The sequence below is a fragment of the Anticarsia gemmatalis genome, chromosome 6 (assembly GCF_050436995.1).
Source record: "Anticarsia gemmatalis isolate Benzon Research Colony breed Stoneville strain chromosome 6, ilAntGemm2 primary, whole genome shotgun sequence".
NCBI classification, from domain to species: domain Eukaryota; kingdom Metazoa; phylum Arthropoda; class Insecta; order Lepidoptera; family Erebidae; genus Anticarsia; species Anticarsia gemmatalis.
This window is the reverse complement of record NC_134750.1, coordinates 5,333,087-5,355,003: the sequence shown is the minus strand read 5'-3', so window position 1 is coordinate 5,355,003 and position 21,917 is coordinate 5,333,087. Positions and strand designations below refer to the sequence as shown.

The window sequence follows — 21,917 nt, the reverse complement described above, 5'->3', positions numbered from 1 at the left end:
AGTAAGCCGTTGACTTGTATTATATATATTAAGATGATATTTCGCTTCAACTTAAACTTCATTATAAATATCAGGAGCATTTTCTTTAAAATGTATTCATTGATTTAACTTTACTCTAGCCTAGCTAACACGAATGACAATATTTTTTTTATGGACATACATTCGTAACTCATAAATGTGAAAGTATTACGTTTAATGCACATTCGAAACACTTAACTGAATTTGATGAAATTCAGCATGGAAAATAATAAAGGTAGTTCTAGACCCGGGATCAAACTTTTTTACCGAAATCACATCTTACCGTAGTATTATCGATAAAGACGTATCTTTATCGATAAAACGAGACCGGAACTGGGTTGGTCAAATCAATCAGCTTTTTTTTTACTTGGTTTTTTCTTTTTAATCAGCCTACCTCAACCAGCTGAATACCAGTATTTTACATGAAGCGACTGTCTATCGGACCTCCACAAATCAGTAACCTGAGTTACAACACCCACCTTGGTCCTTGGACCTGGTTGTCAGTCTTTCTAAGCTTCTGACTACTGGTAGAGACTGTCAAAGATCTTTAAAAATTCCTTATTTCTTAAGAGAATATAGTTTTAAGCACATATATTTTCATGTTAGTATAAATTCTAATCAGGGTCGTCCCATCTCACCTCAAACATACCTATCGGTACATATAATATTAATTAAAGAGCTGTTTACAAAGTTCCACCAGTCCACTTAGTTTGAATAGTCTAGCCCTATATTACTACGAGTATGACTGGCTGAGGTAACCAACCGTGTCGATTTCAGGTCAGCGCGCAGACTAGACGATTAAAAATAATTGGGCTAACAGAAGAAAACGTAATAAAATATCTACGAGTAAATATCAGGTTGTCTAGCATTTTTTAATTGGACGACTTTGTACCGGTCGAGTTTCAAAGTGTAATTGTGAAACGCACTACGTCGTAATTCTACATTAAGTGTTATCGTTCAACAAATACTATATTTTGTAGTTAAACGAAACCATCACTGTTTACCTTTTCATAATTAACATAGTGAAGGACTGTAATAAGACAAGAGTCAACTATTTACAATTATAAAACAAAATGCAAAAAAAGCAATCTATGAAATAATTCTACCAAGCGTTGAAAAATGCGTCCATCTCGCTATCAAAAAATAAATAAAATTCTAGTTAGGTATATACTTGGGTATATATACTAAGCAGACAAAATTACTGGAATGTAATAGTGTTCTAATAGTATTAAACGAAACCCATGAAAGAGCGTGTTTTTGTGGGATGAAAATAGACCGTGTGAAAACGCTCCAAATACCGCAGTTATTTTAAGTTTGAGACAACGGTATTGTTAAGACATTCATCTTAACACACACTCGGCACGGCGCCCGCAGGGCGCGGCAGCGGTGCGACAGAGGTGCGACGGAGGGGCGCGCGCGCCGTCACCGCTCAGGCCATCGACCTCCGTGATTCGAGACCAGTCAGCTGTTCAAGCCTACGACGCATACTCGTATCGCACGCTCTCGCAAATATTTAAATTATATAATTCGCGGTTAACAAATCGAGTTCATGTACAGTACTTGTTGAGTACATCAATAAATCTTTATACAGTCCACTTACTTTATAATTCCCGTTATACCATCGCGGGACCTCCACAACATTTTGGTCCTTCAACCGTCAAAATTTGAACCGAAAAGGAGTTACCGAGAAGTTGCTGTACTTAGGACAAGATTACAAGACTGCGAACAAAGGAATCCTCATCGGAAGCGATCTACGTACATACCTATGTACATCAGATAGTCGTCGTGCAAGAGAAGTTCAACAACATCTCCGCGTCACATCAACATTACATAGTGGTTTGCTCCAGGAGGCCGTAAGATCGTTTCAATTCCTTCATTCTCATTATTCCATACCCATTTTATCACCCAATCACTTATTCATCCCATCAGTGCCATTATTTTTCGTTATTATAACGTGAATCAGCTAATTTCATTTCTGTCAAAGTTGCAAGTCATTTGTCAACTGAGTCATCACGGACTTTGAACCTTGTATTAGACACATTTCATTGATTCATTCGTTCATTCAGTTAGTTAGTACTCGATTTCACTGTCATTTAATCATCCCATTTAATTAAATTTTGCATTTTAGCTTATTATTACAGGTAAGTAGTGATAATTTGTCAATATTTGCAATACACAGGCTAGTATTCTGCTGCATTTCGCTGTTGTTAAGCGTTGATTTCATTAAAATCAAGCACTTTTAGCTTAAATTAATATAGGTATATTTCCATAAGGCAAATATAAGCGGTTCATTATACTTTTTCTTTTCTAAATTTCAAGCTTTAAACTTCCATTCTTCATACTTAATTAACATGTCTGATACAAAAGCATTAATCAAGAAGCGTGCTTCGATTAAAGCTAAGCTTACGCAATTTTCGGCATTTTTACTTATTTCAAAAACTTGTGAACGGTTGAGTGATGTGCAAGTCATTGAAGTCGAACATCGCCTTAACTTAATTGAAACGTTATACGAAAAATATGACGCCTTACAGATGGACCTGGAAGCTTTAGTGGACGACCCGAGCGAGCAATATGCTGAACGCGAGGAATTCGAAAAGCAGTACTACGGTTTGGTGGCTTCTGCTCGGCACCTAATAAGCAGCGTTCGGAGTCGCCGCACGGATTCTGAGGTCGATGTTTCTTGTTCTAATCACACACACAAACAAAACACTATACGCTTACCAAAAATTGATTTACCTAAATTTTCCGGCAGTTATCAGGATTGGTTAGAATTTAGGGACACTTTTACATCAATTATTCACAAAAACGATAGCATCGATAAGATCAATAAATTACATTATTTACGTGCTTCATTGAAAGGTAGTGCTTCTCTCGTAGTAGATAACCTAGACTTTAGGTCAGAAAACTATGATGCGGCCTGGAAGTTGTTGTGTGACAGGTACGACAATAAAAGACTGCTTGTTAACAATCATGTACAAGCTCTTTTCAATATACAGCCCATCAAACATGAATCAAGTAAGTCATTACGCTATGTTATCGACACTACTAATAAGAATCTCAGGGCATTGTCAACCCTAGGTCAACCGGTGCAGCATTGGGATACTCTTGTTATTTATATAGTTACCAGTAAACTCGATCAGGTGACGAACCGCGAGTGGGAAGAGCATAGGAACACACTGACAGACCCTCCAACACTAAATATTTTTATTACGTTTTTGAGCAGTAGAGCTGACTTGCTTGAAACTCTTGAAGAGTCAAGATCATCAAACTCTAACTATTCTACACATAGTGTTGGTACCAAAAGTAAAAGTTTTTTAACACATACTGAGGATAAATCCACACAAATATCCTGTCCTTTATGTCAGCAAAATCATTTTATATTTTCATGTAAAGACTTCAGAAGTCTTTCACCGCAAGATCGACTTAAGAAAGTCAATAGTTACAAAATTTGTGTGAATTGCTTAAAATCAGATCACGACGTCAGTAAGTGTAAATCAGGTCATTGCAAGTATTGTTCTAAAAAACACAACACTCTACTACATGACCATGATACTAGCCCTAATATCCAAAACATTGTACTATCAGCAAATCACTCCGCTACTTCTCGAGTTGTTCTTCTTTCCACAGCACTCGTGGAGGTACTGGACGACAGGGGAAACCACCGGCAAGCACGGATTTTATTGGACAATGGTAGTACGGCAAACTTCATCTCTGAAGGATTTGTACGTAAGCTCCAAATTTCCACTTTTAATGCCAATTCTAAAGTTATAGGTATTAATCAAATATCTTCTACTTCTTCTTTAGGCTGTCAAATTTCATTAAAATCGCTTTATAGTGATTTTAAGATTGATATTGACTGCTTTGTCCTACCAAAGGTATCATCATCAGTTCCAAGTACCTTTGTTAATTCCAATCTTATACACATACCTGAGAACGTTCGTCTAGCTGACCCCAATTACTACATTCCGTCATCAGTTGACATTCTAGTAGGCGCGGAGGTATTCTGGGGCATTATAGGGGCGAATCGTATCGATCTAGGTAAAAACATGCCAACTTTGTTCGAGTCAAAGTTGGGTTGGCTCATATCAGGCGGGTATTATCAACATAGTTCAGCCCCACAGTTGTGCATGTTAACGGACAGTTTACATACTGAGTTAACACGTTTCTGGGAACTGGATTCAATTGACTCTAAGCATAAATTTACAGCTGAGGAGCGAGCCTGTGAACAATCCTTTGTGGACACCACCACTCGCAATCCAGACGGTCGATTTGTGGTGAACATCCCGCTCAAAGAGTCTCCTGATGTACTAGGTGACTCTCTCATCATGGCTAAACAAAGATTTCTATCTCTTGAACGACGTCTTTCCAAAGATTCTCATTATAAAGATCTGTATGTAGACTTCATGAACGAGTACATCAAGTTAGGACACATGTCGATATGTTCTGGTAAGTCAAGTACTCCTTCATATTTCTTACCCCATCACGGAGTTTTGAAAGAGTCTCGTTCTACTACGAAACTTCGGGTTGTATTTGACGCTTCCGCTAAAACAACCTCAGGGAAGTCGTTCAACGACATCCAAATGGTTGGCCCGACACTTCAAGACGATTTATTGTCCATCCTGCTTCGATTCCGTCAACACAAGATAGTAGTTAGTGCAGATATTGAGAAAATGTACAGGCAAACTCTTGTTAGAGAAGATCAGCGAACTCTACAAAAAATTCTGTGGAGAGCCAGTCCCGAATTGCCTGTGCAGTGCTATACGCTCAATACGGTGACATACGGCACATCGTCGGCGCCGTTTCTTGCAGTTCGATGTTTATTTGAATTGTCAAAAGAGTGTTCGGACCCAGTTGAACGGTATAGTTTGGAGCATGATTTTTATGTTGACGACTATTTATCAGGTGATGTATCTGTTTCAGCAGTGGTGCAAAAATGTCGTCGAGTCGTAGAAATTCTTCATTCTGCCCAGTACAATCTGCGGAAGTGGCAATCGAACTCCCCAGAGGTATTACAAGCTTTATGTATAGATTCTGATCACTCTGACGTAGTACATTTGAGTCTAGATGAAATGTCAAAAACTCTAGGTCTTAATTGGCGCTGCTCAAGTGATTCATTTTCATTTGTTATTAATTTGCCCATTACACAAAGTAGCACAGTCACAAAACGTCAAATATTGTCCACAATAGCTCAAATTTTTGATCCAGTTGGTCTAGTGGTCCCTAGCATAGTAGAGGCTAAAATTATTATGCAAAAACTTTGGCTTACCAAATGTTCTTGGGATGAGCCTGTCCCAGAAATCATTCAAATCGCTTGGAATATATTTCAAACTTCTTTACATATGTTGAATACATTCAACATACCTCGATGGATAACGTGTGAGTCACCCAGCTCTTTACAATTGCATGTTTTTGTTGATGCTTCTGAGAGAGCTTACGGAGCCTGTGTGTATGTTCGCAGTGTGTCTCGGGACGGTAAAGTTCATGCACATCTTTTAACTGCAAAGAGTAAAGTAGCTCCCATCAAGCCGACTACTATACCACGACTAGAGTTATGCGCTGCATTACTGGGTACACGGCTTTATGTCAAGGTTCGTCAGTCGCTCACATTACGTATCGATGATGTCTTCATGTGGAGCGACTCTACTATTGTTCTAGGTTGGTTATCGATGCCACCCACACAACTGAAGACCTTTGTTCGTCATCGCGTGTCTGAGATTCAGGATTCTGTAGGAGGAGTTCCTTGGCGTTATGTTCCGTCTCAAGAAAACCCCGCAGACCTCGCTTCGCGCGGACTAAGCGCCGACAAATTATTAACTTCTTCTATATGGTGGACAGGACCTGAATTTCTTCACAGAGACTCGTCCTCGTGGCCGCTGTTTCCCAACTCACATTGTGAAAATGAATTACATTCACAAGAAATAATATCAGCCTTCCATACAGACATTTTAGAACCTATCACTAACCCTATTTCTTTGTTGGGTAATAGGCTGTCTAATTTTAATAAATTACAGCGTGTGGTGGCATATGTCATGAGATTCATACACAATTGCAAAGGACAATCACCACAACGTGGCGCACTCACACATACTGAACTAGACAACTCATTAAATCTTTTGTTACGATTAAGTCAACAGGAATCATTTCCTGAAGAATACAAATTACTATTATTCGGCAAACCATTGCCCTCAAAAAATAAGCTTTTAGCGCTATCTCCGTTTATGGATACTTCTAGTGACCTAATTCGTGTGGGTGGTAGACTGGACAATTCATTCTACGACTACAATGTTAAACACCCCATTCTATTATCCAGTAAACACACCATTTGTAACCGTTTGTTTCAAATGTTTCATGTTCGTCTTTTACATGCTGGTCCACAGCTCTTACTCGCCACGATTCGTCATAATTATTATACTCTCGGCGGTAGAAACTTAGCCAAAAGGGTTGTTCATCAGTGCGTCAAATGCTGTAGAATAAAGGCTAGCACTATTCAGCCTGTCATGGGCAACCTTCCAGAGCAGAGACTACATTTAGAATTTCCCTTTTTAGATACAGGGGTTGATTATGCTGGACCAATCCTGATTGCTGACCGAAAGGGGAGGGGCTGTAGACTAATAAAATGTTTTATTTGCGTGTTCGTGTGTTTAGCAACGAGAGCCATCCACTTGGAACTCGTCTCAGACCTCACAAAAGAGGCATTCATAGCAGCTTTAAGTAGGTTTATTGCTCGCAGAGGTAAACCTCGTAACATTTTCTCCGACAACGGTACTACATTTGTCGGCGCTTTCAATGAATTGTCAAACCTCCTTTCACAAGATTTTAACTTTCACGATGTTGATCCAGGCATCAACTTCTCATTTATACCTGCTTATACCCCACACTTCGGTGGATTGTGGGAATCCGCAGTAAAATCCACAAAGCACCACCTCAGGCGTATTTTAGGTTTAACTCACTTAACTTTTGAGGAGATGACTACATGCCTAATACAAGTTGAAGCCGTTCTCAACTCTAGACCCCTTACTCCTTTGTCCCATGACCCTACTGACCTAACACCTCTGACTCCTGCCCACTTTTTAATTGGACGATCTTTAATCATGCCGCCACATCCACAGATTGAGCACCTCAAGATCACGAATCTACAACGATTTCGCCGCATCGAGCAGTTGAAGCAGCATTTTTGGACACGGTTCTCTAATGATTACGTCCTATGGCTACAGGAGAGAACGAAATGGCGTAGTAGTACGGGAGAGTTGAAGGAAGGAACACTTGTCGTCATAAAGGACAAGGGCTTGCCGCCCTTGATGTGGCTTCTGGGTCGCATAGTTCGGGTGCTACCTGGCAAAGATGGCATCGCAAGGGTCGCAGACATCCGCACGCGCAAGGGAGTCCTTCGGCGGGCTTTTAACACAATTTGTCCCCTTCCAGTTGACACCACCAGCAATGTTGAAGACACTTCAACGGGGGGAGTATGTTAAGACATTCATCTTAACACACACTCGGCACGGCGCCCGCAGGGCGCGGCAGCGGTGCGACAGAGGTGCGACGGAGGGGCGCGCGCGCCGTCACCGCTCAGGCCATCGACCTCCGTGATTCGAGACCAGTCAGCTGTTCAAGCCTACGACGCATACTCGTATCGCACGCTCTCGCAAATATTTAAATTATATAATTCGCGGTTAACAAATCGAGTTCATGTACAGTACTTGTTGAGTACATCAATAAATCTTTATACAGTCCACTTACTTTATAATTCCCGTTATACCATCGCGGGACCTCCACAACAGGTATCAAAGAGGAATAGTTCAAGTGCAGCTCTAAAGTGTTCTTCAGATGCTTAAGTGCTTCAGAAGTAAGCATTCCATTAACGCATTATTATCTCAATGTAATTATTAGAACATAATTTATAAGGCGTTCCTATTAACTGAATGCGAGACGGCGATTAACGTAATCAAAGGCGGATTTAGGCGACGTACCAAGAGATTTATGGTTCATAATTAATGTTCATAGATTTGAAATTAATTATTGTAGGTATTCCTTAATAAATAACATATACCTCTACTACTAATTCTATCAAAAAACATGACTGAGGATCTAGCTGCCTAGATTTTTGTTATTATTTATAAAAAAAGACTAGGTACTCCGGCACTAAGAAAATGAACCCTAATACAACCAGACTCAAAACAACTATCTGCGGACCGCTCAAATAATTGTTTCGTGTGGGAATCAAACCCACGACCTTCCGACGTAATGGTAGCGGCGTGGCGACATTAACCACTGCGCTACGTAGGCAGATACGCAGAAAAATAGGTTATTTCTTTAAATATTTTACGATTGTAAACAATGTTATATTTAGTCCGGGCCTCAAGCCTCTTGTGACGTCTCGTGCGTGATATTACGTCACATTCCACCGCAAGTGAAGATCATTCTTGTCTTGGCAAAATTATTAGGGTTCCTTTCCGCTACAGTCGAAAGGCACGTTGTATTTCATTGTCAGAGTCGTAGCTCAATTTCGCAGCTCAATTCCAATCAGTCCCTTTCTCTACATTTCGTATTTTAGCTCCTGTCGTTGTATTTTACCCGCATACTTCACCAGACTGATTTATTAGAAAAGATAGAAGTAAGGAATTGGTAATAGCACAAATCGGTGTTCGTGATTTTCCTTTCGGTTAGTGGTTCCGTAACCGCTGGCATTTTAGAGGTAAGAAAATGTTTTGTTAATGACTTTGAACAGGAAAACACGAAATTCCATGAGTAAGATTAGACAAGGCTGGAACTGTAAAACCCATTGACTTTTTATCAATAAGACATCGAGGAACGGTTTTCGAACCATAACTAGTGCTTTTGGTTTGAAATGGTAATAAAATTAATTCTCCTTAAAAGTCTTATAAAAAAGCAAAATTTTCAAGAAGAGACTAAACTAAATACTACATTTAATAAAGGTTCTGTTACTCAATTATTTGTCTGCTTATATAGAGCATACGAGTGTATGTAGAGTATAAAACAAATACAGGTGGATATTATATATGTATAGTAAACGAACATGTAATTTTGGCGCACATATTAAGTCAACATTTGATAAACCAGATAAAGTTGTTGGTTCTATATCAATAAATTGAGACAAATATATTGAATAATTTCAACAGCCTTTAGGGTTTATATTGATATTATTATGAGTGTAAATTGTGTGATTTTTTACTCTTAATAGAATCGTATTTATTAAATTAATTTGCCTCCAAATAATATGAAAAAGTACGTATGTAGTTCAATCGTAGAAAGTTGTACGAATCTAAAATTGTAAACAGCTTGACTATTTTGCTAAAAGGCTAAATTAGACAAAATAAAACTAGTGTCAGCCCGTGACTTCGTCCACGTAAAAAGATTTCCCTGGGAAAAAGTCAACAGAAATAAGTGTTAATTCAGCTTATAAACTTTTGTGTACTGAATTTCATTAAAATACATTCATCCAATAATCCAAAATATCGCATTTATCATTATAATATAAATAGACTACAAAGTTTCATATTATAAGTACTAATTTGTACTAAAGAATTTGTCGCGATACAACTTGTGAGCGAAGAAAAGCCACTTCACAACTTCGACGTAACCGATTCAATAACATGACGTATTTAATTAATAATGTTATAATTATTAGCATATTGCGTACAGGTTGAAAATAACTCATTATGTAAGGTAACAGCAGTCACTCATTATCCTATTTCAAGCCTCTTTGCAGCCTGTAAGTTCCATTAACGTACTTATGTGTTTTGTGTAGCCGACTGATATTTGAGCTTTATAATATTTGGAGGAATTACCCCATTATGTACATACTAGCTTTTGCCCACGACTGCGTCCGCGTGAAAGTATTTCCTGAAGTGAAAAGTATGCCTTAATCTTGGTTAAAAACTATCTCTGTGCCAAATTTCATCAAAATCCGTCAAGTAGTTTCTTCGTGAAAAAGTTAAAGTATAAAACCGGTAAGTGATGCCGGTACATCGGAATATGTAAAGAGTTTATACGGTAATTCAATTTTTATAGATGAGGTACCACATATCTATATTACCATTTAAAATTACATTACTAAAATAGCAAAGTACACGACGCGACGGGACGGGTAAAAAACTATAGAAATTTTTTCATACATTTTAATGAGTAAATGAGTAAGTATTTTTTTTTCATTATTCGTAGATGTACCGTAAAAATCACGTTGTTTTTAATCAAGAAGACTTTATTTACTACAAGAGTTGTATTGATAAATAAATGAACGATCTAGTAAATCATTTTTAGTCTTCGAATTTCTTCTTAAAAAAGCAAAAGCAATTTACCGAATGGCTAAAAAGGTACTAAACCGGCTTGATTTTTTCAAATGAATAAAAGTAGAAAAGCAATCTCTGTGAAATATTTTATGTCAAATAAAAATGAGTAACATACAATGATAAAAAAACGAAAGATATACTTGTATTTTCATAATAAAATACATAATAGCTATGTTATTATGTAGGTATGTCATATATATTAACTTAATGTATTAAATATAATGTATATGTAGTACAAATTGTCACATTGTAAGCAATACGAAGAATGATCAAATCGTTTACCATTCGTGTAGACAGAGTTTCGAATATCATAAGAAATAAAAAAATGTGAAGCGTCTCAGTATAAGTTATTCATATTAAGCTTTTAGCCTCAAAAAACTTAAACCTTTCTTGGGATATACCAGAATATTTAAAGAAATACTCGTCAAACCTGAATCAAAGCTAACTGACTGAGCTAACCTTTCAAAAAAATAGAGTCATCGAAATTGATCCACTAATAATTTATTAACAAACGTAAAAAAATACGGATAAGAATTTCCTCCCTCTATTTTTGCAGTCGGTTAAAAAATTCCTTTGTGTCATTCTCGCTGCATTTTATGTTAAAATGAATTCCTAGTACTTTAAACCTTATAATAAGGTTTTTAACAACTATTATGTCAATTGAGACTTCAGAGAAATATTGGTTACGTAGAACGCCATTCAATAAAGAGCTCTGAGGTCGTTCACCCTATCGTAGACGTATCAGCATCTGTTAGTATCACATAAATATTCCTATATCTATGGCTAGGTATTCTACTACACTACTATGTGTGTGTGTATACTATATACTAATATAAACAGGAATGTTCGTGAGAATGTATAAATTTTTGAAGGTGTGGTTGTTACTCTTTTAAACAAAATAGCTAAATGGATCAAATTTGTTACATACATAAATAGTTTATAATTTGGAGTATAACTACAGAATGATTTTAAATCGAAAATCATTTATCTTGCTTCATACCTATTTGCTGGTGGCAAAAGATAGTCATTCACAAACCTACTCTGTATAAATATAGGGTGTCCGGTGGCAGAATTTGGATTTCAAAATCAGATAATAAGAAAACTACAAAATATTTATTTTTATTTCAATGACAGTAATAAAGCAGGGAAGTGCGGGTTTTATTTCTTAAAAATTATGTCGTCCAAATGTTGACCGTTACGACGGACACATTCTTGGAATCGTGCTTCAGTATTCCGCGCCACTCGCTGGAGAAGAGACGTCGGGATGCCATTCACCTCGCGAACGATATTTTCTTTTAATGCTGAGATGGTCGGGGCTGTTTCATAAACTTTACTTTTGAGGTACCCCCACCCCACCCCCCACCAGGTCGCCAGATCTTACTCCGATGGACTTTTTTCTGTGGGGGTACCTCAAAAGTAAAGGTCAGCCCCGCCGACCATCTCAGCATTAAAAGAAAATATCGTTCGCGAGGTGAATGGCATCCCGACGTCTCTTCTCCAGCGAGTGGCGCGGAATACTGAAGCACGATTCCAAGAGTGTGTCCGTCGTAACGGTCAACATTTGGACGACATAATTTTTAAGAAATAAAACCCGCACTTCCCTGCTTTATTATTGTCATTGAAATAAAAATAAATATTTTGTAGTTTTCTTATTATCTGATTTTGAAATCCAAATTCTGCCACCGGACACCCTATAAATAAATATAACCCATTACTGTGCTACTGCTGGGCAAAGCTCGCGTCTTGTAATGAAGGAGGGCCTAGGGCTTGAGTCCACCACGCTGACCAAGTGGGGACTTCTATAAATAATATGTGCTTATTTCTGTTAGAACACCATAAAGGGGAAGAAACGCACTTGCAAAAGAAAAAAATAAGAAAAGTACATACAAGAATAAATGATATAAAATATGCATGAAGATACACGTAGGTATACGAGTAAGTAAGTACATTAGCTTCATCACGAGGTTGATTACGCACGCAAGAAAACACAAACAAACGAAAAATGATACACTCAAAGGGAACATACATCATGTTGTTTTTGTTTTTTGTAAACAAAACAGTTACGTTTGTGTCGTTGTAAAAATATCTGTCAGACATAATGACAAGATCAGTCAGATACAGTAGGATAATCTTTTGGATTAAAGGTCTGGTAAACTGTTTTAATCACAACCTGTATGTGAATAGGTCACGTTATAATATTATGCACATACGTACATAATTAAAATCACGCCTTGTTCCGATACGGGTAGGCAGAGTCATAACCACTCGATTTGATCCTCACAAACTTTGATTGTTTCATTCATATTATTATCCATACATCTTGTCATACAAGACCGCTGATTACAAGTACCTTTTGCATTACATCAACGATATGATAAGTGTATGTCCCCTCCCGGCGTTTCTACTTACTTCCGAAATATATTCTAATATTATGTATAGTGATAGATTTCCAAAAGAAAAAAATCTAAAGAAAAAAGATTTTATTTTGTACGGGGGTACGCGAAAGAAAAGATTTAGCAACTGTGACAAAAACAACATTCTATATGTATGCCTGGTCCTAAACAACAATAAAATTGAGAATATAGTAGTAAATTTATTTTCCTTTCAGAAATAAACTAATCAATTTGATTTCGGGCATCCGTACTCCGTCGTTAGCCCTAAGGCTATTGCTGCTGAAATAAAATCTTAGTAATACCAGTCTCAAAATGAGAAAATAAAGTAGAATCGAAACTTTCTGAGTGGACTGGTTTTTGTCAAATTTGTAAAATAATTATCAGGATCCTTTTTCCATTTTGTAGATCTTAATAGCATTGGAATGTTCACAATTATAGCTAAAATCGGAATCAAGGAAGCAAATCTCCGCTTTTAGTATAATGGTAATTCTGTTTCGAAGGTTCAGCTTTTGTCTTTCGAGCTGAAGTAGATATTTTTAGGAGATCAAAAGATTAGTAATTTCTGAAGATTAAATCAAAATGTTTTTTTCCTCCGAAGTTCGACGCCCAGTACAAGTACCACTGACGGTCACCCATCTATGAAATGACCGCGCTAAGGTTGTTTAACCATTAAATCGTGTGATTGGTGACGGTAGCCGGCTACGAGCGGCATTTACCAAAGTAAATGACCACAGCAGTCGCAATACAAAAATATGCCGCCTCAAACGATATTCGTGCATAATTTGCACGAAATAAATATTGGCCAAATGGAAATATTTACTATCGCATTTGCATGATACCAGCCATTTCATTGCAGACGGTTCGCGTACGATAATCGGATATTATTACTAAGAGGAGAGAGCTTTTTATTCTATCCTCTGCATATTCATTACTTCAACTAGAGCAAAGGCACTAACGTTAATGCATCTGCGGTGTACAATACAATTGTATTTATAGAGATGAAAATAGATTTTGTCTCGTCTACACCTATATACCTACTATCTTACTAATATAATAAATGCAAAAGTTAGACTAATTCGTACATTCCTCCGTGTTTCGGGAGGCCCGCTAAATTTTGGGTTCCGGAATGAGACTGGAAGCCGACTCCAAGATGGTTGGAAGAAGAGCTAGGCCGATATACTCAATTAGACCAAAACTACAGAACGGATTTTGATTAGATTATCACATAGGATACTATTTACCCCGACATACCTATCTCTGCGCGCGGTCTTCACAAAGGCAGAATTTAATAGATACCGTTATATTAGTTCAGAATAGGTCAAAGCACAATATTCAGTAAATGAAAAATACCAATATTTTAAGTCTTCTGTTCGCGATGTTATTGACTTGTTAATGCAGCCAGCATTGCTTCGAACTGCGATGTGATTGTTGTCGAAAGATGTACGTACGTATTATAGTGATGATAAAGTAAACCAAGCATTGCATTATTTATAAATCAATGCTATATTCTATCTTTCCTATATCTATCTTTTCGTGCGGCGAATAAGCGGAACGGAAGAAAAGCCTCGTACTTGGCAAAATAGCGTAATGAATGGTTTTACGATCAAGGAATGATAATAATATGCGTTGCCGCAAACAATGCCTTGATTTCTGAATTAAACCTTCTTAATCCTATTTTATCCATCCATGCTTTCCTATCGTGCGTAGTTTCGTGCGTGATTACGAAAACGCTAGCTGACCTTGATAAAACAAATCCGTACGTTATCTCGATGGCAGTTTTAGTGATAATAGATCAATCAATTTGGTGATTTGTATCATAGTAAAGTAATATATAATGCATTGACTCCTGATAAGGAATTTTCTATGCTGGCAACAGTGGGATGTAACGATCAAAATATTTACTAGCGGACTGGCCGGACATCGTCCGGGTATAGTACAATTTAATCCCGTTGATTCCATTCCCGTGGTAATTTCGATGTAATTTTACTTATGAATGATGATAAAAATGTTGTAATGCAATAAATTTATTACTAAATTAAAAACCTTTTACACATGAATTTGCAAATATAGAAGTCTAAAAATATAGTAACTTGTAGCTTTAACGAGGTTTTAAACAAAACTTACGAATACTTACTACAACTTATAATCATAGGGTTTGAAGGTACATATCACTACATAGTATAAAACAAAGTCGCCCATTTTGTCTGTAGTCCCTTCGTATGCATAAAACTTTAAAACTACGCAACGGATTTTGATGCGGTTTTCACTAATAGAAAGAGTATTTTCTCCGACAGGTTTTTATATATAATTGAAATACATTGAAACTATATTAGCTGAGTTATAGCGATTTATGTCCAAGAAGTCAGAAAAAAAATCTAATTGAAGATTGCATTTGTGCGTGCGCCGCTTATACCGTTGGATACAAGTAAAAACAATGTATAGCAAAAACATTGGTCTTTATTAGTTCTACAAAAAAGTCCGCGATGACATATATCCAGCTTTTTTATTTAAGTCACAAAAACTACTTTTCTGTATTAAAAAAACATTTAATTCGTTGGGTGATGTTTAACTGGTGATATAACCAATAATACATATATCCTTATCAAAATAAGTAAGTTCATCATCACGAGCATTTAATTTAGATTATTTTTGCAGTTTACAGTGTGTTATTTAGACATATAGTTTAGGAGATATCACGATATTAGTATTGCGGCACGGTACGGGCCGGCCGCGGCGGCGGGGGCAGCGTCCCTATAAATAGCGTATATGTAGTGATTGTGTACAATTCGCTTTTAAAACAGAAATGTACAATTGTAGTGCATTCGGTTTATCACTGTACATTTATCTTTTAAACCCTGAATATGCTGAAAACTGAAATCTATACTATATACTATAATATTATAAAGCTGAAGAGTTTGTTTGTTTGTTTGTTTGAACGCGCTAATCTCGGGAACTACTGGTCCGATTTGAAAAATTCTTTCAGTGTTAGATAGCCCATTTATCGAGAAAGGTTATAGGGTATATATATTATCATCACGCTACGACTAATAGGAGCAGAGTACCAGTGAAAATTGTTACAAAAACGGGGAAAATTATGATTTTCTTATGTGACGCAAGCGAAGTTGCGCGGGTCAGCTAGTTAATTATAAAAATAGGTTGAAATGACACGGGAACTATGGTTTGTTGAGCGGGCATGCGCTGTGCCGCGAGTAGCAAAGCCAGTTTCATCTCACAATCATCGCATTCGCCGAACGACGCGCGCGAACCTGAAACAGCCGGCCACTCGTATAACTTCGCAACTTCTACGCAAAGTGAATGAATGAAAACGTTCTAAAACCAGTGGCTCTAGTACATTCTAAGTTAGTTTTATCAAAAGTTTAGTGGACTAAAGATACTATCATTATAACTTTAACGAAATTATCGTGAAAACTTCGTTGAAAACAACAATTAAGTTGAGTGTCTGTTTAGTTTGTGTGCGGACGAGAAAGTATTTCGAGAAACTTAATAAAAGTTTCAACTGCAAATTGATATGCTTGGTAAGTTTAATATTTTAATATTATCTTAGTTATTCAATAAATATTATTTACTCATATTTAGACATTAACCTGTTTTTTTCAACTATAATATATTTTCTCGTATCACTTTATTTCGCGCATTTGTTACATAATGTTCTAAAACTATCTGAAATGTCGAATTTATATTCAGATTTCATTGGATAATATACGTAATTTTCACGTCTAATTAAAAATGTGTGTTGCAAAATTTTAATAAAGAAATATTCAAGAACTTTCTTTAGAGTTATAAAGTTGGTAGACAATATTGTTATTCGTGAAAAAATAAAAGAATCCGTTGCTTAGAAAGGGTAACATTTCTTAGAAAAATGCAATAGGCTAGTTGCTCGTAGAAAAGTATGTAAAATGTCGATGCTACTGAGAATCCAGACAGAGAGTATTTTACGTTTTCAACTTTATTGCATAAATACTAGTTATCCTTTGTATCTGAAACTAAGAGGAATGATAACTGGCTAGACTGATTGTTTGAAATTAAAAGCTTATTGATTGTTTACAGCAACGAATAAACTATCACGATTCCGGGAAAATCGGAGTTTTATTTGCGGTGATTTGTAATACATATTTTTTTTGTACTTGACTATTATTCAAATCGCCGCGCGGATCAATCTCTCAAGTTAAAATACATTTGCCAAGGTTGGTCAGTCAGTGGATTGGTAGCCATATCATACACACATAGTTCCTCCTTGTTTCGGAAGGCACTATGTGGGTTGATGATCTTTGACAGTCGGTATCAGTAGTCAGAAGCTTGAAAATCTGACGACCAGCCTTACCGAAGAGTATCGTGTTATAACTCATTCACAGTTGTGGAGGTTTGATAGGCAGCCGCTCCATATAAAATACTGGTATTCAGCCGTATCCGGTGAGACTAGAAGCCGGCTACAACATTGCTGTCAGAACGGCTAGGCTGATGCCAATGTTATTCAAATACCGTACGGTTATTACTTTATGACCATATAAATAAAGATAAAACATTATAATTTCACTGGCGCGATGGTTAAGATAGACATACGAAATTTCTGGTTTCATTTCAGACAACGAAATTAATATTTGTGTGATTTACAAATTGCAGTTCCAAGTCTGGCTGTCATTTGTCTCAGTTGTTTGTATGTTTGTAAAAGTCCCGTGATACAAGACTAATTCTTGGTTGCTGCAAGCATTCCGGGAACATTCCCGGTGGACAACTTTTCCATATTACTGCATACGTTAATGAGAATAACTCGATGTCTTTGTCAAGAGGTGTTTATTGTGAAGTCGTACCTTTACATAAGTCATATGTTTTATAAAAGTCTTAGTTTTAGCAGCTATATCATTAAACTTATGCATATTTGTAATTAAAAAATGATTTGGTAAAGTTACATTGACAAAGTGAAGATGCCACAGTGACCGTATTTTCTTACCGCGGATAACACGGGCTAAGAGTAAAAAATGTTTGCAGTAGACTTTAACTTCATAATTTTTGATATTGTTTGTATTAAATAAGCATCTATACAGACATTTCTGTGGTTAATAAACGCGTAGGGCGTACACACGAAAAATACATACTAGTAGTGCAAGAGTAAATAATTAGTTAGTAGAGAGGTTGAAAGTGTTTAAATCAATCGCTTGTTTAAGAATAGATGACTCCTACTGCTCAAATGCCACGTTCAGAACTATTTTCGTTTTAGAAGTGTTGACACAAACAATCGTTAGTTAAGATATATTTGTAGGGTGTATAGCGCGACTTTATGGACTTAAAGTACATTATTTATATTATACTAACAAAACGTGCGACATCGCTAGCGTCTAATTAGACAGAGAACAAAAGTACGTTGTCTATATTTGATCCTGGATTTCCAGCGATGTCTCCGCAAAATTTCACTAAAATTGGTTTAGTAGTTTAGAAGAATAGAGAGACAGGCGACAGACAGACCTTCGGGTCAACTTATACTAGTGTGGATTTAATTAATCACGGTTATGTTCATCGGTAAAACTAGTATCTATTTAATAATATGAAATACCGCTCGCGACTTCGTCCGCGTGGAAACCATTCTGTGTACATCCCGATCCCTCGAGAACTCCGGGATAAAAAGTAGCTTCTGTGTTATTCTGGGTCTTCAGTTCCCTATATACTAAATTCATCGTAATCGGTTCAGTAGTATTTGCGTGAAAGAGTAACAAACATCCATAAATACATACATACTTTCTCAAAAACTTTCGCTTTTTTATATTAGTAGGATTTTTCAGTTTCTAAGTCTTGTCGTTAGTGCTAGTAAAATTAATTCAATAACCTTGTAATCGAATATTAGGGGCTCTCTCAGTTTTAAGGCTCTTAAACTGATGTAAATTTTTTCACTTTTTATCTCCAGTTATAATATTTTAATGAGCGATAATTTTAAGATTAGTAATTAAATTTTGTTGATTAGTAAGCTTAGTAGCATTAACCAATTAGTCATTAGTCTTAGTAATGGAATGAAAGTTGGGAAAGCGTTGTTATTCGAAGGTTTTTTTCTTAATTTAGGCTTTAAACATAATTTAGATAGTAACGTGACTGTCGAACTTTGCTATATTCTTTTAAACATTGTAGTAATGAGCTGTTTTGTAGACTTACTCGCGTTCATGCGAATATTTATGTACTGTTGGTACCTTTATAAAAGCTAAAGTTTGGTTACCCTGGATGGATGTTTATTATTTTTTACTAAAAACTGTAAACGAATTTTGATGAAATTCAGCACGCACTTTTTATACCGGTTTTATAGCCTGTGGAAAAGGATACTTTTTTTACGAACTTTGAAGGTAGAAACTATATAATGTGTGCGATTTGAGAATGTGCGTCAGAGCTTCGTCATCTAAATATAACCTTAATTGGGTGAAAGGTACTTCCAAAAACATAAATCTTACTTACGCACATCAAATATGATGTATGAGTGTTTAAGAAACAAAATAGGTGTTGAGGGGCCGCGGTAACCGTGCTCTTTAATGGAACATGTTATATTAAAGAGTTCGTGTATTACAGGCGCCTAGTGGCCGTCTGAATTTAAAACTTCAATTATGAGTCTGTGTCTACCCACACAGTTTGTAGGTGTATTAAGTATTTAGCTTTTTACTTTATATAGAACTAAATTGAGTTTGTTTTGTAACAGGCATATATGACACGAATGTTAATTAATTATTTTTATTAAGAAGTCATTAGCTGTATTCCTTTCTCTCTGCTTGTCCCCACACGTGGCTAGGCCTGTATTTTATTAGGTAAAGATTCTTGATACAAATACGTGTCTGAACTGCAATTCTTAAGTAGTCTGTGAAGTCAGAAACATAGAGTTATTGAGATTTCCACAGAAACGAATCAACTGAAGTCGGGCCAGTTAGTTCAGTGAGTTTGAGCGTATCATATTGCGCTCCTATCGGCATTGGTCGATTGGTAGATTCAAGTTGCATACAGTTTTATACATGTACGTACATATTTAGCCGATACACGGATTTTGATAGTTTGATCTTACACTGCAATTTTAGTTATATTTATGATTGCCTTTACTTTTCACTTAATACTTTAAGTGGAACTAAAATATATCACCCACACGTAGATCTAAATTTACTTAAGATGTGGTGAAATTCCTGCAATTGTCTTCAGTCTAAAACTGTGTATTGGGTGTGGGGGTTTCTAAAGAGCTATGGATTAGGGCGGTAACTATAACCGCTTGTCTACGCTCCTACGTGTTGCCTACGTCGTAGCTGGGTGTTCGTAGCATACGTGTGCATTTCTGTAGATGTCATTCGACTTTGATTACTGTTGCTCAATTCTCTGCTGCTATTGACTGCCGACAACCGACCTGTCATCGAGAAGTTTTGTATGAAAATCCGATCAGCGCCTCTGACGGGTGTCGTAGGAAACATTTTGGCAGTACGATCTAAATGTCAAAACATCGATACTCGACAGTACCAACTGTACAGAATCGCGCTACTAGTTAAAAGTGGCAAGGCGTACGATTCCTTGATCATAGTATTTGTTGCGTATTTTTGATGTGTTGTTTTTTTATGAATGAATGCAAAAAATGTTTCCTTGGGGATACGGCTTAAGTGTTTTCATCAGTTTAAGTTTTCATGAGTTTCAGAACATTAAAAATTAAAATTATAATCTAATGTGTGGACACGCAATTATCCACAGTCATAACACAAATGCAAATCTGCTCATAAATTGATAATTCCCAGTTTGCAGACATTTTGCATAACGTTTAATTTTCATACGTTTTATTCTTCGAAACAGTAGAATAAGTTTCTTTGTACAAATTAATTGTATTAGAAAGGAAAGGTAAACAAGTGAAGGTAGATACTATAAAGTCTGGATTGTAATTGGCGCAATGGAACTATTTCAACGTACTTGCTCTGTATTGGTACGATGTGGTACTTTGTGAAGAAATTAGTTTCTATGTTTTATCAAGTAGACGTTATTAAAAAAAATGTTTAAGGGAATAGTGCATTCTTACACTACCACCATATTTAGATGTAATTGTCTAATGTCCGGTATAAATCATTGGTGTACTTTCCTAAAAAGAAAATTGATATTTTTTATAAATATGGCAAAACTAAATTTCCTAAGCAAATCGGAAGACGAGAGGGAAACAACTGAATATGAAAGTGGCTACCAAATATTGTCCTTATATGAAACCCGTCACAAACTTTCACTGCGAGGTTCAAGTCAAATACTGTGACCGTTTAATATCCATATCTATGTATTGTATCTTTTGAATTTAAATCGAACCAAACACAAAATACTTAAAGAAATGTGTATTTCTTCGTATAGCAGCGTGAAGAAGAAATGTTTGAAATGGAATTTCGGTGCCCAGCTAAATATGTACGGCTCTTTTCACGCGTGTAAACCACATAGGATTTCATAATTGACGAAAGTCAGTATTCTTTAGGCATGACTTTAACTACAGCATGTCAGGCTAGAATTCCACTGCAGTGTACCACAATCTTAATTTTTTATTCTTATTCTTACTTTTAACAATGGTTAAAAGAAAGAATTTAAGTAAGGGTAGGGTAGATAGCTAGCATAATTGTGCTAGCTACCGTAACTACAATTAATAGAATTTTCCTCAAACTAACAAGGCAAAATAGTATTTATAAAGACAATGTCGTCCTCACAAAGACATACTAACTAAAAGTAGGACAAATGCACGTGCAAACGACTGTGAGAATCTGTTACACTATTAAGCTTAAATCAGACCTTGCTTGTACCGCCCACGTTAAACAGTGTCTTATTCAACATTGAACTTAATTTTTATATACATACGGTACAGTTTAAATATTCGTCGCAACCGTGCTTGCCATCTCTGAAATTTTTTAGCATGTTGAATAATTTGATGGAGTAAATCATGTTTTAGTGCTTTAGGAGGATTATCAGTTCCGTACAGTCGGTACTATCGAGTTCCCGACAGTTTGACATTTAAATGTTTTCCAAAAATAGTTCCTATGGCATCCCCTAGAGAGGCTGATTAGATTTTCTTACAACATTATTCGGTAGTTAGCCGGTTGTCGATAGTGGTAGAGAATCGTGCTACTACGCTTTATGACATTGAAGGATCGAGTCCCGGTTCAGCACGAATGACAAGAGTAGTCCGTTGCGTACCACGTTTGTCATAGTAGTATGG

The 21,917-nt window shown here is 36.5% G+C and overlaps 1 protein-coding gene across 12 annotated transcripts; it reads left to right on the top strand.

Moving 5' to 3' along the window:
• The first annotated feature begins 1,354 nt into the window (after positions 1–1,354).
• Positions 1,355–7,750, top strand: LOC142973574 (uncharacterized). 12 transcript variants are annotated; one of them, XM_076115419.1, is made up of 5 exons: positions 1,355–2,159; positions 2,550–3,744; positions 4,225–4,464; positions 4,939–5,024; positions 7,128–7,750. In XM_076115419.1, exons 2-5 carry the CDS (start codon positions 2,550–2,552, stop codon positions 7,488–7,490), a joined length of 1,884 nt encoding a protein of 627 aa, XP_075971534.1. In that variant the 5' UTR covers positions 1,355–2,159; the 3' UTR covers positions 7,491–7,750. The 12 variants fall into 12 exon arrangements, 9 of the variants coding, with proteins under 9 accessions (XP_075971534.1, XP_075971538.1, XP_075971533.1 ...); XR_012959513.1 differs by having other exon boundaries at positions 1,355–3,740; positions 4,942–5,024; positions 7,128–7,184; XR_012959514.1 differs by having other exon boundaries at positions 1,355–3,740; positions 4,225–4,329; positions 4,942–5,024; positions 7,128–7,183.
• The last annotated feature ends 14,167 nt before the right edge of the window (positions 7,751–21,917 follow it).